Source organism: Hemitrygon akajei, chromosome 11 (assembly GCF_048418815.1).
Source record: "Hemitrygon akajei chromosome 11, sHemAka1.3, whole genome shotgun sequence".
NCBI classification, from domain to species: Eukaryota; Metazoa; Chordata; class Chondrichthyes; order Myliobatiformes; family Dasyatidae; genus Hemitrygon; species Hemitrygon akajei.
In genome coordinates, this window is record NC_133134.1 from 155,031,570 (window position 1) to 155,046,905 (window position 15,336).

Below are 15,336 nucleotides of genomic sequence, written 5' to 3' on the forward strand. Positions count from 1 at the left end.
ATATAAGTTATGACCTTTTGAAGAGAAAGAAGGAATTTAATCCAGCGAAAAAAGTTTTATGGGAAAAGGGTTATAAATTTATATTGCGCCACCCGGCAACACTGATAATTTTTTTGGATGACGGAAAAAGAAGATTTTTTTTACTGATCATCGGGATGCAGAGGAGTTTGCACAAGAAATCCCAAATATTTGCTAGACACAGTAAAGATTTAAAAGTGAAACAGATTAAAGATGAAGACGGGGACAGTGATGTGAGTTGATGGACATTAAGGACAGAAGAATATTTAAATATACTTTTAATTTTATGATACAGGGGAGAAAGGTAAAAATTTGAGAAATATTAATTGAGAGTAGTGATATTATTTTTTCTTCTCTTACATATACTTTTTTTCATGCTAAGGGGGAGCTGGGGGAACTTCGGATCGATCGCTATGGGATTCACGTGTGTAATCATGGCGTTTGCCATGACCCGCACAACGAAGGGGGGTAATGTTGTGTTTTTTTTTCATTCACAACATTAGCAGGGGGATTTTTTTGTTGTTTTTTTTCTTTATAATCTATTTTTCTTTTATCTTTCTTTCTTTGCCTGGATGATCAGAGGGGAGACACATAGCAACATGGAGAGTTTTAAAATAATTCCCCAAGGTACTACGAGAGTTGAAATATTATGTATTATTATAGATTGGAGTAACCCCGTTTTTAAAAAAAAGACTAATTTAATGAATTTTTAAAGTTTTAATGTTAATGGGCTTAATAGACTGGTGAAAAGAAAAAGAATTTTAACATACATTAAGAAAATGAAAATAGATATAGCTTTTATACAAGAAACACATTTAACAGAGACAGAACATCAGAAATTAAAGAGAGATTGGGTTGGAAATGTTATTGCAGCTTCATTTAATTCAAAAGCGAGGGGAGTTGCAATTTTGGTTAACAAAACTTTACCAATTAAAATACAAAATATATTAATTGATTCTGTGGGAAGATATGTAATTATACATTGTCAAATCTTTTCAGAACTATGGACTCTTATGAATATTTATGCACCAAATGAAAACAATGTAAAATTTATACAAGAGGCTTTTTTGAATTTGGCTGACGCACACGATAAAATATTAATAGGTGGAGACTTTAACTTTTGTCTAGACCCAGTTTTAGATAGGTCAACAAAGGTTGTTACAAAACCAAAAGTAGCAAAATTATCTTTATCATTGATGAAAGATTTAACTTTGATTGATATATGGAGAAGAATTAACCCAAGAGAAAGAGATTATTCATTTTATTCAAATAGACATAAAACTTATTCAAGGATAGATTTTTTTCTACTATCAGCGAATGTTCAAGACAGAGTGAAAAATATGGAATATAAAGCAAGAATATTGTCAGATTATTCCCCCTTGACAATGATAATGATGGATAAGGAGGAATCAAATTACAGATGGAGATTTAATTCAATATTATTAAAATGTCAAGATTTTTGTGATTTTATGAAAAAACATTCAATTTTTTTTAGATACAAACTCACATTCAGTTGATAAATTTATATTATGGGAAGCGATGAAGGCATATTTGAGAGGCCAGATAATAAGTTATACTTCTAAAATTAAGAAGGAATATATGGTAGAAATAGATCAATTGGAAAAAGAGATTACAAAATTAGAAAAAGAATCTCAAGGATATATGACAGAAGAAAAACAAAGACAACTTGTTAATAAGAAGCTACAGTATAATACACTTCAGACATACCAAACAGAAAAAGCAATTATGAGAACTTAAACAGAGATATTATGAACTAGGTGAAAGATCACACAAGATTCTTGCTTGGCAGTTAAAAACAGACCAGGCTTCCAAAACGATAAATGCAATTAGAACAAGTGTAAATAAAATTACTTATAAACCTTTAGAAATCAATAAAACTTTAAAAAATTTTTATTCTGAACTGTATCAATCAGAATCACAAAATGATATTGTTGAGATAGAAAGGTTTTTATCACAAATAACTCTCCCAAAATTGAATTCAGAAGAATTGAAGGGATTAGATGTGCCTTTTACATTAAAAGAGGTTGAAGAAGCTCTAGGATCACTTCAGAGTAATAAATCTCCAGGAGAAGATGGTTTTCCGCCTGAATTTTACAAAAAGTTTAAAGATAATATTAATTCCTGCTTTTATGGAGCTAATACACCAAGCGGAAAGAACGCATGAACTTCCAGAATCTTTTTCGACAGCTATTTTAATAGTATTGCCAAAAAAAGACAGAGATCTTTTAAAGCCAACATCATATAGACCTATTTCTTTGTTGAACACGGACTATAAAATAATAGCAAAGATTTTATCTAATAGATTATCTAAATACTTACCAAAATTAATACACATGGACCAAACAGGATTTATTAAAAATAGACAATCGGCAGATAATGTAACTCGGTTATTTAGCATAATTCATTTGGCACAAAAGAGGGAAGAAATGAGTGTGGCAGTTGCTTTGGATGCAGAAAAAGCATTTGATAGATTGGAATGGGATTTTTTAAGGTATTGGAAAAATATGGATTAGGAGTATCTTTTATAAAATGGATTAAAACCTTAAATACTAACCCCAAAGCTAAAGTGGTGCCAAATGGCCAAATTTCAACATCATTTCAGTTAACAAGGTCAACTAGACAAGGTTGTCCATTATCACCTGCTTTATTTGTGTTGGCGATAGAACCATTAGCTGAATTAATTAGAACTGACCCAGATATTATGGGTTTCAAAGTTAATCAGGAGGAATATAAGATTAACTTATTTGCTGATGTTCTGATTTATCTAACCCATTGCATTCGTTGTGTAAATTATCTTCTAGATTGGAAGAATATGGGAAGATATCAGGGTACAAAATAAATTGGGATAAAAGTGAAATTCTACCCCTTACTAAAGGAGATTATAGTCAATGTCGATTAATAACTCAATTTAGATGGCCGATAAATGGTATAAAGTATTTGGGTATGAGTTGATAATGATATAAAGAATTTATATAAACTAAATTATTTGCCATTATTGAAAAAAATTCAAGAGCATCTTGACAAATGGATGATGTTACCAATAACATTAGTAGGTAGAGTCAATGCTGTAAAAATGAATATATTCCCTAGATTACAATATTTATTCCAAACACTACCAATACAATTACCGCAGAAGTTTTTTCAAGAGTTAAATAAATGTGTGAGGAAGTTCCTTTGGAAAGGTAAGATGTCAAGAATATCGTTGGAAAAATTGACATGGAAATTTGACCTAGGAGGGTTGCAATTACCAAATTTTAAGAATTATTACAAAGCAAATCAACTTGGATTTATTGCATCTTTTTTTGATGAAGATAAACCGGCATGGATTAGAATAGAATTAGATAAAATAGGAGAAAATATACCAGAAGATTTTATATGTAAATGGGAATCTAAATGGATACAGGAAAAGAAAGAATCTCCTATACTAAAACATTTGATTGATTTATGGAATAAGATGAATGTTGATGATGAGATAAAGAAATCTTTATTAGCAAAGAGACTTTTAATTCAAAATAAACTTATTCCTTTTACAATGGATAATCAACTTGTACATAACTGGTTTCACAAAGGGATTAGATATATAGGAGACTGTTTTGAAGGAGGTATATTAATGTCATTTGACCAATTAAAGAATAAATACAAAATATCAAATAACACTCTTTTCTGTTATTTCCAATTAAGGGCTTATTTAAGAGATAAACTGGATCAAACAATGTTATTGCCAAAACCCAATGAAATAGAAACTTTAATTCATAAAGGAAAAATTAAAAAAATTTGTTTCTGGTATGTATAATTTGATTCAAAAACAGGCAATTAAACAGGAATTCATAAGTCAAGACAAAAAATGGGAAACTGATTTGAATATTAAAATTGATGAAACAAGTTGGTCAAGATTATGTCTTGACAGTATGACAAATACAATAAATGTTCGACTAAGATTAGTACAATATAACTTGTTACATCAATTATATATTACACCACAAAAAATAAAACTCAAATTTATCTGTTTTCGATGTAATCAAGAAATTGGTACTTTTTTTACACTCGGTCTTGTTTTAAAATTCAACCTTTTTGGACAAATTTAAGAGTTTTACTGGAACAAATTATTGGAATACAACTTCCACATAATCCAACATTATTTTTACTAGGCAATATTGAAGGGATAAAATCGAAATCTAAATTGAATAAATATCAGAAAGAATTCATAAAAATTGCATTGGCAGTAGCCAAAAAGGCTATTGCAGTTACTTGGAAATCGGATTCATACTTAAGTTATAGATCGTTGGAAGAATGAAATTTTTAGCTGCATTCCACTTCAAAAAATTACTTATAATTTAAGAGATAAATATGAAATATTTCTGAAAATTTGGTGCCCTTATTTACAAAAGATAGGATTAAGTATATAGGTGCTCCAAAGATAAAATTATTGGTTATCTGGGGAAATAAATAAATATGCATATTAAAGCTATTATGAACTCCATGGAGCATGTGGAGATCTTCCGATATCCAGGCATTCTTTCTTTCTTTTTCTTTCTTTCTTTCTTTCTTTTTTTCTTCTCTTTTTTTTTCTATAGGAATATGTTAAGGGGAGGGGGGAAGGGTTGATAATTTTTTTTTTCTTTCTGTAACCTATTTGAAAATTCAATATAAATTTTTGTTTTATAAGAAACCTTCCTGCACACACCTAACAAACTCCACCCCATCCTTTGCTCTAGGGAGATGCCAATCGATAATTGGAAAATTAAAATCTCCCATCATGACAACTCTGTTATTATTGCACCTTTGCAGGATCTCTTTCCCTATCTGTTCCTCGATATCCCTGTTACTATTGGCCAGCCTATTTTTAAAAAAACACACAATAAAGTTATTGACCCCTTCCTGTTCCTAACCTCCACCCACAGAGACTCCGTAGACAATCCCTCCATTGCGTTCACCTTTTCTGCAGCCATGACACTATCTTTGATCAACTGTGCCACGACCCACCTCTTTTGCCTCCATCCCTGTCCTTTCTGAAACATCTAAATTCCGGCACTTGAAGTAACCATTCCTGTCCCTGAGCCATCCAAGTCTCTGTGATGACCACCACATCATAGCTCCAAGTACTGATCCACGCTCTAAGCTCATCCGCTTTGTTCACAACTTCTTCCTTTTGAGTATATTTTGTCCAGTTGTCATTTTTATTTGGGTCTCCTCATTATCAAATTCCTATTCCAGTTAATTTCATTATTCCTGAAACATTAATCAAAATAATCAGTGTTACATGTAGAGTATTGAGTGCTTGCAAGCAAGTATGTACATAATGATCAGAAGTATGATTAATACAGTTGCAATTCTTTCCTTTTTCCAAAAATTTAAGCTCTTTCTCTTAAACTATCTTAAGCACTATCTTTAAACTATCTTTATCTTAAGAGGATACAGGGTGATTTGGATAGGTTAGGTAAGTGGGCAAATTCATGGCAGATGCAATTTAATGTGGATAAATGTGAGATTATCCACTTTGGTTGCAAGAACAGAAAAACAGATTATTATCTGAACGGTGGCCGATTAGGAAAAGGGGAGATGCAACGAGATCTGGGTGTCATTGTACACCAGTCATTTGAAGGTGGGCATGCAGGTACAGCAGGCGGTGAAAAAGGCAAATGGTATGTTGGCATTCATAGCAAAAGGATTTGAGTATAGGAGCAGGGAGGTTTTACTGCAGTTGTACAAGGCCTTGGTGAGACTGCATTTAGAATATTGTGTGCAGTTTTGGTCCCCTAATCTGAGGAAAGACATTCTTGCCATAGAGGGACTACAGAGAAGGTTCACCAGATTGATTCCTGGGATGGCAGGACTTTCATATGAAGAAAGACTGGATCGACTAGGCTTATACTCACTGGAATTTAGAAGATTGAGGGGAGATCTTATTGAAACGTATAAAATTCTAAAGGGATTGGACAGGCTAGAGGCAGGAAGATTGTTTCTGATGTTGGGGAAGTCCAGAACGAGGGGTCACAGTTTAAGGATAAAGGGGAAGCCTTTTAGGACCGAGATGAGGAAAAACTTCTTCACACAGAGAGTGGTGAATCTGTGGAATTCTCTGCCACAGGAAACAGTTGAGGCTGGTTCATTGGCTATATTTAAGAGGAAGTTAGATAGGGCCCTTGTGGCTAAAGGGATCGGGGGTATGGAGAGAAAGCAGGTACAGGGTTCTGAGTTGGATGATCAGCCATGATCATACTGAATGGCGGTGCAGGCTCGAAGGGCTGAATGGCCTACTCCTGCACCTATTTTCTATGTTTCTATGAAATTGACAATCCAATCCTTTCGTCTTTTACAATAAGATATATGGAGGTACTAAAACTGCAGGTATTTTCGCATTATAATCTACATTCTGTGGCCACTTTATCACCTGCACCTGCTTGTCAATGCAAATATCTAATAAGCCAATCATTTGGTAGCAACTTGATACATAAAACCATACAGACATGGTTGTTTGACCGTACATCAAAATAGGGAAGAAATGTGATCTAAGTGACTTTGATTGTAGAATAATTGTTGGTGCTAGACAGGACGGTTTGACTTTGACAGAAACTGCTGATCTCCTGGGATTTTCACGCGCAGCAGTCTCTAGAGATTGCAGAGACTGGAGCAGAAAAAGATATCCAGTGAGTGGCAGTTCTGTGGGCAAAAATGCCTTGTTAATGAGAGGTTAGAGAACAATGGCCAGACTGGTTCAAACTGATAGGAAGGTGATAGGAGCTCCGATATCCATGTGTTACAACAGTGGTCTACAGGAGACCATCTCTGTGTGCACAACCTTAAACCTTGAAGTAGATGGGCTACAGCAGCAAAAGACCACATCTAATTCTGCTCCTGTACCTAATAAAGTGGCCACTGGGTGTAGGTGAAGGATCTCAACGCAAAAGTTTCCTTCCTTGGATGCTGTCTGATACTTGAGTTCCTCCATTGCTTAGTGTTGCTTCAGATTCTAGCATTTTCAGTCTCTTGTGTCTCACAGTATTGTGCAAATACTCAAGTAACAATGTAGATAATGTGAGGCATTGATCGTGTGGATAGTCAGAGGCTTTTCCCCAGGGCTGAAATGGCTAGCAAAGAGGGCATAGTTTTAAGGTGCTTGGAAGTAGGTACAGAGGTAGTGGAGGTGGAAATGATAGGGCCTTTTAAGAGGCTCCTGGATGACTACATGGAGCTTAGAAAAATAGCTATGGGTAAAGCCGAGGTAGGGATATGTTCAGCACAGCTTTGTGGGCCGAAGGGCCTGTACTGTGCTGTATGTTTTCAATGTTTCTATTGAATATCCTGCATGATGTGGATCTGCATGGAAAATATTAAGATGGAACTCTGATATAGTGTTAATGTTAATGTAATGAGAAAAGAATATAGAAGTAAAATTGTGTGAAGTAAAGCAAAAGTTGAAACATGACTAGGTATGTTTTTCTAAATATAGAACATTCTGTACATTTACTGCAGTTATTTTTGAAAAGGTCTTTTTTTCCCTTGTTTGAACCTGTGCTGATACTTGTAAGGGATCAGCTTCTAACATTTTCACTCATTTTATAATGTTTTCCAAAATAAACTTTAAAAGACAATGAATTATTGGGTCCTTATTTCTAATACTTGGCTAATTTAGTTAAATTCCACTAAGTAGGCTCTATTTCAGAATCTGAATCTGATAATCAGGTTTATTATCATTGGCATGTGTCATCAAATTTGTTAACAGCAATGCAATACAATACATAGTATAGAAAGAAAAAATAAATCTGTAAATCAATTATAGTAAATATATGTATATTGAATAGTTGGAATACAATAGTGCAAAACAAATTACATCTATATATGGAAAGAAGCATTCACAAATAGATATTTGAGTGCTTCTATTGTATATTTATGATGGGGAGAAACTCATTGATGGAGTAAAAGTAAGTTACTTGGGATGCAAAACTGAAATTGTTACACAGGTTTCCCCCACTATCTGAAGGTAGAGCATTACTATGAAACGGTTCGTAAGTCGGAATGTCGTAAAGTGAATAAGCAGTTACCATTTATTTATATGGGAAAAATTTGACCGCGTTCCCAGACCCAAAAAATTACCTACAAAATCATGCCAAATAACACATAAAGCCTAAAATAACAGTAACAGTAAAAGCAGGAATGATATGATAAATACACAGCCTATATAAAGTAGAAATACTTTTCTGCAATCATTGCAGCACTCTGTGGAGTAGTGAAAATCTCAGTACATAGTGCTACTAGCATAGCGGAAGCACTCTCTCCAGTAACCTTTCAGCTATGAAGCTGCCAAATCATACCAAATAACACAAAAATACACAGCCTATATAAAGTAGAAATAATGTATGTACAGTGTAGTTTCACTTATGGAATTGGGAAGACAGTGAGCACACTGATGATGGTGTGTTAGGCTGAGTCGTTGGAGGTTGGGGTGCTCAGCAGTTTTTCCCAATAAATTGCAGTTTCGTCACAGTTGAACACTTGCTTATACGAATAACCACCTTCAGTAGTTATTTTCTTCAGTTCTGCTGGGAACTTTCCAGCAGCTTCAGTATCAGCCAAAGCGCACTCTCCAGTAAACGTTGAACTATGAAGCTGCCAAAAAGTTCCCAGCAGACTAAAAGAGACCACTTTGCTATGAGCAAAACCAATAGTAACATTGCAAGATTCTTTCTCTCTGCATGTAATTAGTGCGAATGGTGGATGCAGGCAAGTTCATTGTGTGGGCAGTGTCCTTACTTCGTTGACCATGATCGAAACACTTAATTACGTCCAGTTTTACACTAAGCGTAACACCTTTACGAGCTCTCTTAGGCTGTCTGATAGCTTAGGACACATCTTGCTAACGGATGCACAAAATAAATTGAGATAAAGCACAGATGCTCAAGACACATGTTTAAGCAATGGCGGCTTGATGCTGAATGCAGTTCCGGTGGAGGAGCTTGACTGCTTGGGGTGTGTGCTGCCTTTTTTCATGAAAGCAAAAAATCTTTGGTTAGCGAAAGCGGGTAACTAATGTAGGTCTTTTGTAAAAGCCAGGTGTTGTAAAGCAAATGTTCGGAAACCGAGGGCCCCTTGTACTTTAGTTGCATAATCCAGTAGATTTTTTTGATTCAATATATTGAGTCTAAATATTGTTTGTTTTTTTGTCTGCAGGTCACAGCCAAGTTTGCAATCATGTTTATAACTGTGCAGTACAACGTGACGTACATGGATGTAGGTAAGACAAAGTTGCTGGAGATTTCATTTCAAGAAGTAAAGTAAATCAAATATCTTGGAGGAATCCATATATCTTTCAAACAAATCCAATGAATTTGGCCTCCATGGTATGCTGCATTTCAAATAAGACCATAAGATACAGGAGCAGAATTAGGCCATTTGGCCCATAAAATCTGCTCTGCCATTTCATCATGGATAATCCAATTTTCCTCTCAGTCCCAATCTCCTGCCTTCTCCCAGAATCCCTTCATGTCCTGACCAATCAAGAATCTATCCACCTCTGCCTTAAAAATACATAAATACTTGGCCTCCACAAATGACTGTGGCAAAGAATTCCACAGAATCACCCATCTCTGGCTAAAAAAAGTCCTCCTTATCTCTATTCTAAAAGGATCCCCTCTATCAGATGCTTTGTCCTTTGGTCTTAGATTCTCCCACTGTAGGAAACATTCTTAACACATCCACGCTATCAAGGCCTTTCACCATTTCATAGATGTCAATGAAGTCACCCCTCATTTCTCTGAACCACAGATTCAACCTGCAAATTAACCTCAAGGGAATCCTGCACAAGGACTCCCAAATCCCTTTGCGCCTCAGATTTTTTGTATTTTCTCTCCATTTAAACAATACGGTAGTTAATCCACTAATTTCTTCTACCAAAGTGCATGACCATATACTTCCAAACACTATTCCATCTGCCACTTCTTTGCCCATTATCCTCATCTGTTGAAGTTCTTCTGTAGCTTCTCTATTTCTTCAAAATTGCCTACCCCTCCACCTATCTTTATATTGTCTGCAAATTTTGCAACAAAGCCATCAATTCCATCATCCAAATCATTGACATATACCTGTAATGTAAAAAGAATTGGTCCCAACACAGACCCCTGTGGAACATCAGTAGTAACCGGCATCCAGCCAGAAAAGGATCCCTTTATTCCCACTCTTTGCTTCCTGCCAGTCACCCACTGCTTTATCCATGCTGGAATCCTTCCTGTCATGCTGTAGGCTTGTAGTTTTATTATTTCCGGTTTATTTTCAATCGCGTCGTTTTCTGTAAATTGAACAGAAATTGTATGTTCTATCGCTGAGCAGCAGTCTGATTGGCCTATCAGAGTTCTTTTTAGGAACTAGTTGACTTTATCAGCATTTCTGATCTGGCTATTGTTCATGATCGCACATAATAAAAAAAAAATACAGCAGCAGCCGCAGGCGGTGGGTCTTGTGCTGTTCCAGGTCCTAAAGTGCACCTGTACTGAGGCAGGTTAAATGGGACAAGTGGGGGTGGTACTGACTGGAAAAGTGGGGGGGGAGGGTCAGGGTGAATCTTGCTAAGAAATATTTAAGCCAAATACAAAGTTACACACTCAACACAGTGTTAACGGCAACGACTTAAAATGGCGGACGGTGTCGTAATCCAACTTAAAATGGTCGACGGCATTCTCCTCTCCTTTTGTAAGTATGAGTTGTCCGTAAGTTGGACTCGGGGACTGCCTGTACACAACATCAAGAGATTTTCCTTTGTCTATCATGCTTGTTATTTCTTCAAAGAATTCTAACAGATCTGTCAGGCAAGATTTTCCCTTGTGGAATCCATACTGACTATGGCCTATTTTATCATGTGCCTCCAAGTACCCTGAGACCTCATTCTTAATAATTGACTCCAACATCTTCCCAATCACTGAAGTCAGACTAACTGGTTATATGGTTTCCTTTCTTCTGCCTCTCTCCCTTCTTGAAGAGTGGAGTGACATTTGCAATTTTCCAGTCTTCTGGAGCCATTCCAGAATCTAGTGATTCTTAAAGTTGTTCCTAATGCCTCCATGATCTCTTCAGCCACCTCTTTCAGAGCTCTGGGATGTACACCATCTGGTCCAAATGACTCATTTGCCTTCAGACCTTTCAGTTTCCCAAGAACTTTCTCTCTAGTAGTTCTGTGATCAAATGGTCAGAAATCGCAATAGATGAACAAGTAATACACTTTTAAATTAATAATGTCAACTGGATGGAATCCTTACAATTGAATCATGAAAACATAAACAATAAATTAGCTCTTTACAGGTCCAAGCAAAGAGTGGTCAGTCCATTCTGACAGTCTACCTCGCTTCTGAGTTTACTTTCTTGCTTGGATATCACTGGAGAAAGAGCATGCAATGAGAAATAAACCTGTTTGCACTTGTATTCAGAGTTCAAAGTATATTTATTATCAAAGTACATATACATCACTGTATACAACCCTGCGATTTGTTTTCTTGCGGGTATGCTCAGTAAATCCAAGAACTATAATAGAATCAATGAAAGATTTCACCCACAGGACGGACAAACAACCAATGTGCAAAGCATGACAATCTTTGCAAATACAAAAGAAAAAAAAGAAATAATAATAAATATTGAGAACATGAGATGAAGAGTCCTTGAAAGTGAGTGTATAAGTTGTGGGAATAGTTCTGTGATGGGGCAAGTGAAGTTGAATGAAGTTTGTCCCACTGGTTTCAAGAGCCAAATGGCTGAAGGGTAATAACTGTTCTTGACCTGGTGGTGTGGTCCTGAGGATTCTGTACTTTATTCCTGATGGTAGCCACAAGAAGAGACCATGGTGGTGGTCCCTGATGATGGTTGTGGCTTTCCTGTGTCAGTGCTCCATGTAGATTTGCTCAGTGGTGGAGAGGGCTTTATCTGTGTTGGACTGGGCTGTATCCACTATGTTTTGTAGGATTTTCCATTCAAAGGCATTGACGTTTTCATACCAGGCCATGATGCAACCAACAATATTCTCTCCACCATACATCTATAGAAGTTTATTTAATGAAGTAAAATCATTCACATTAAAATTATGGTTTAATTAAATATTTGTTAAATTCAATTGCCATTCCTGTACAATTTTCCCCAGTGATATCTATGGATCCAGGGCAAGCTTTTTGGCCTTCAGTTGCTCACTCTGTTTCATTATTCCTAATGACTTTTCTTTTGAATAAATTTTGTTCATATCTTGGACCTTCTTAACTAGTGATGTAACTTCTTCTGGGGATTGCTCGTCTTTCCCTTCAAATTGTGTCATTTTTTTATATATGACACTTCACAAATATCAGTCAGTAAGTATTGAAAAGCCTGGAGCAAATGCTTTGGATTTCTCAATTTAGATATTCTTTAGCCTTTATCAAGTTAATATACTGCGGCATGTTCACATTGAGTCAAATGAAGTAATTCATGTAGATCTGTATTTGAAGCTAAGAGCAGTAATTACTCATGAAAGAAATGCTGAAATCATCTGTAGGTGAGGTCGCAGCAGAGTACAACAGTTATTTGATTAAAGGTTAATAAGAGTGAAAGAGTTTGGAAATGAGATTATGTTTAGTTTGGCTTATTCTCAGAGACTGGGTGAAAAATGCTAAGGAAAAGTGCCAAGTTTAAGTATAAATTGCGCTGATTAGTTCTGATTAATCTGATTTGATTAGCATAAAATCATTATGAATCATTCATAAAAAGTTTCCGCTTTCAAATATTTGCATCGAAGTGGTTGAATTCTCTTGTGCTTAAATTAGCTTTATTTAGCATGCTGTGGCTACTGTGAGAATTGACATCAAAATAGGTAAGGTCTGGGTTGGAAGTTGTTCATGAAAGGAACAGCCTCGTTATGTGAGGTAGAGCAATCTGATCACAAAAAAATGACAGTATTTTTCAAAAATATGTGAGTGAACAGTGACATATTCATATTACAGTGGTATTGTTTTGCCATAGGTTTTAATTTGCTAATGTTTACTGAATTCTTCAGTGTAATAGTAACAAATTGATTATCTTGTATTGATTTCTTTTGATGTTTTTGTTAAGAATATAATTTACTTTATAAAAAGGACTGTTGATCTTGCCAAGGAGATTTTCATTATATTGGTGGCTCTGATGTGTAGGAACAGTGTAAGTGGAGAATAGCAATTTAGTGAGGAATGCATTTGCCTGGGACACGTGGAGAACTGGGCTAGTCTGAAGCAGGCTTAGAACAAAGATACTGTCTTACTGCCTGTAATACCAAGTCTCGCCCTCTCACCCTCTCGTCCTCTCTCGCTCCTGCTATCCATTCCATAGGATGATGATGGTTCCTTTCAGTCAGCTAGTGGGGCTTGATATGTGCGTCTTGGAGTGGCTGTACAGGCGAATCCTTGACAGGCACTGCCTGCCACATACTTGGCAGGTGAGACCTGGGGAGGCAGCAGGGGCCGAAGCTGTGTCATGGCGCTTCCTGTCCCTTTCCTCTGTTGCCTCTGAGTTTGTTCTCAGCAGCATTCACACCTTTTCTGATGGTGTCCCTCCACTGTGAGCGATCTTGAGCCAGATGTTGATGGGGCAGTGTCAGCTTTCTTGAGGCTCCTGTGCAGAACATCCTTGTACCGTAGTTGCTGGCCTCCTTGTGTTTGGGTACCACTGGACAGTTGGCCGTGCAAGATGTCCTTGGGCAGTCATCTGTTAGGCATTCTAACAACATGTCCTGCCCAGTGCAGTTGGGCTGACATCACCAAGGTTGAAACTGCTGGCATTCTGGTTCGAGAGAGGACCTCAGTATTGGAGACCTTGTCTTGCCAGGTGATCTTCATCAGAGAAGGTAGGTGACACTGCTGCAGTTGGTCAAGCTGGCTTAAGTGACTCTGATATGGGCACCACGTCTCACATCCGTATAGCAAGGCTGAAATGACAACAGCCCTGTATACCTTGTACTTGGTGGCCAACCTGATGTTCTGTGACCAAACTCGTTCATTCAGCTGACCAAAGGCAAAGCAGGCTTTTCTGCTTCTTGACTCTGTCTTTACATCCAGAGAAGCTGAGGATGTTATTATGCTGCCCAGATAGCAAAACTTGTTGAGAGCATTGAGACAAGTGTCATCAATGAGGACAGTTGGTTCTTCATAGCTTGAGCCAGGAGCCAGTTGGAGCCTGTCTTTTTCAGGCTGATTGTCAGTTTGAAGCTTTTGGCTACAGTGGCAAAGTGACTGGTGATCTCCTGTAAGTCTTTGAGAGAGTGGGCAACCAGTGCGCAGTCATCAGCAAACTGTAACTCATTCTCCACAACGTCCCTCACTTTTGGTTTTGCTGTCAGTCTTGCTAGTTTGAGGAGCCTGCCATCAACCCTCATTTGTAGGAAGACCCCTGACTTCAAGTCTGATGTGGCGTTCTGAAGAACAGCAACAAAGAATAGTCCAAACAGAGTAGGAGCCAAAACACAACCCTGTTTTACGCTGTTGCTAATGGGAAATGGGTCTGACAACTCACCACACTTGTTGATGCAGCCTTCCATGCCTTCGTGGAACTGATGGATGATGCTGGTTTGGCGTGGAGGGCAACCGAATTTCGGTAGGAGCTTCCACAGGCCATCTCTACCAACAGTGTAAAATGCTTTGGTTAGATCAACAAATGTGACATAGAGACTTCTCTCGGCTCAACACATTTATCTTGGAGCTGCCTCAGTGAGAAGATCATGTCCACTGTACTACGGCCTGTTCAAAAACCACACTGACTTTCTGGAAGGATGTTGTCACTGATGTTGGACACCAAGTGTCTAAGGATGATCTTCGCAAGGCATTTTCCCACAACTGACAGAAGAGAGATGCCACGGTAATTGTTGCAGTCTCTCTTGTCTCCCTTGTTCTTGTAGATGGTCATGATTGATGTGTCTTTGAAGTCTTGTGGTAGTTCTGCAGCTCCCCACAACTTTGTGAACAGCTGGTGCAGGCATGATGTCAATGTGTTACCACCATACTGGTAGATCTTGGCTGCGATGCCATCAGGCCCTGGTGCTTTGTTGGGTTTTAGCTGTTTGATGGCTTTGATCTTGTGAAGAGTAGGGGGTGCATCTAACTCAAACAGTATGGGTCGAGGGTGTACTGTGCCCAGTGCTTCATCGGTGATGGTATCTGGTCTGTTCAGCAGCTTATGGAAGTGTTCTTGCCATCTTTTCATGTGCTCTTACTTCTCAGTGAAGATGGATGTACTGTCCTTGCTCAAGAGTTGTGAGGTGCCATACACATGATGGACCATACACAACCTTGAATGCTTCATAGAAGCTTCTTGAGTCATTACAGT

At 37.4% G+C, this 15,336-nt stretch overlaps 1 protein-coding gene across 3 annotated transcripts in view; it reads left to right on the top strand.

Annotated features, from left to right (window-relative positions):
• The window catches only part of LOC140736160 (translocating chain-associated membrane protein 1-like), a 118,445-nt gene that overhangs the window by 47,940 nt on the left and 55,169 nt on the right, over positions 1-15,336 (top strand). For all 3 annotated transcript variants that reach the window (XR_012100897.1, XM_073062025.1, XM_073062024.1), the window contains exon 2: positions 9,208-9,271. Coding sequence is in view for 2 of the 3 variants with exons in the window: in XM_073062025.1 (XP_072918126.1) it covers positions 9,208-9,271 (64 nt within the window). In the remaining variant the exon portion in view is untranslated. The remainder of the gene's footprint in view (positions 1-9,207; positions 9,272-15,336) is intronic.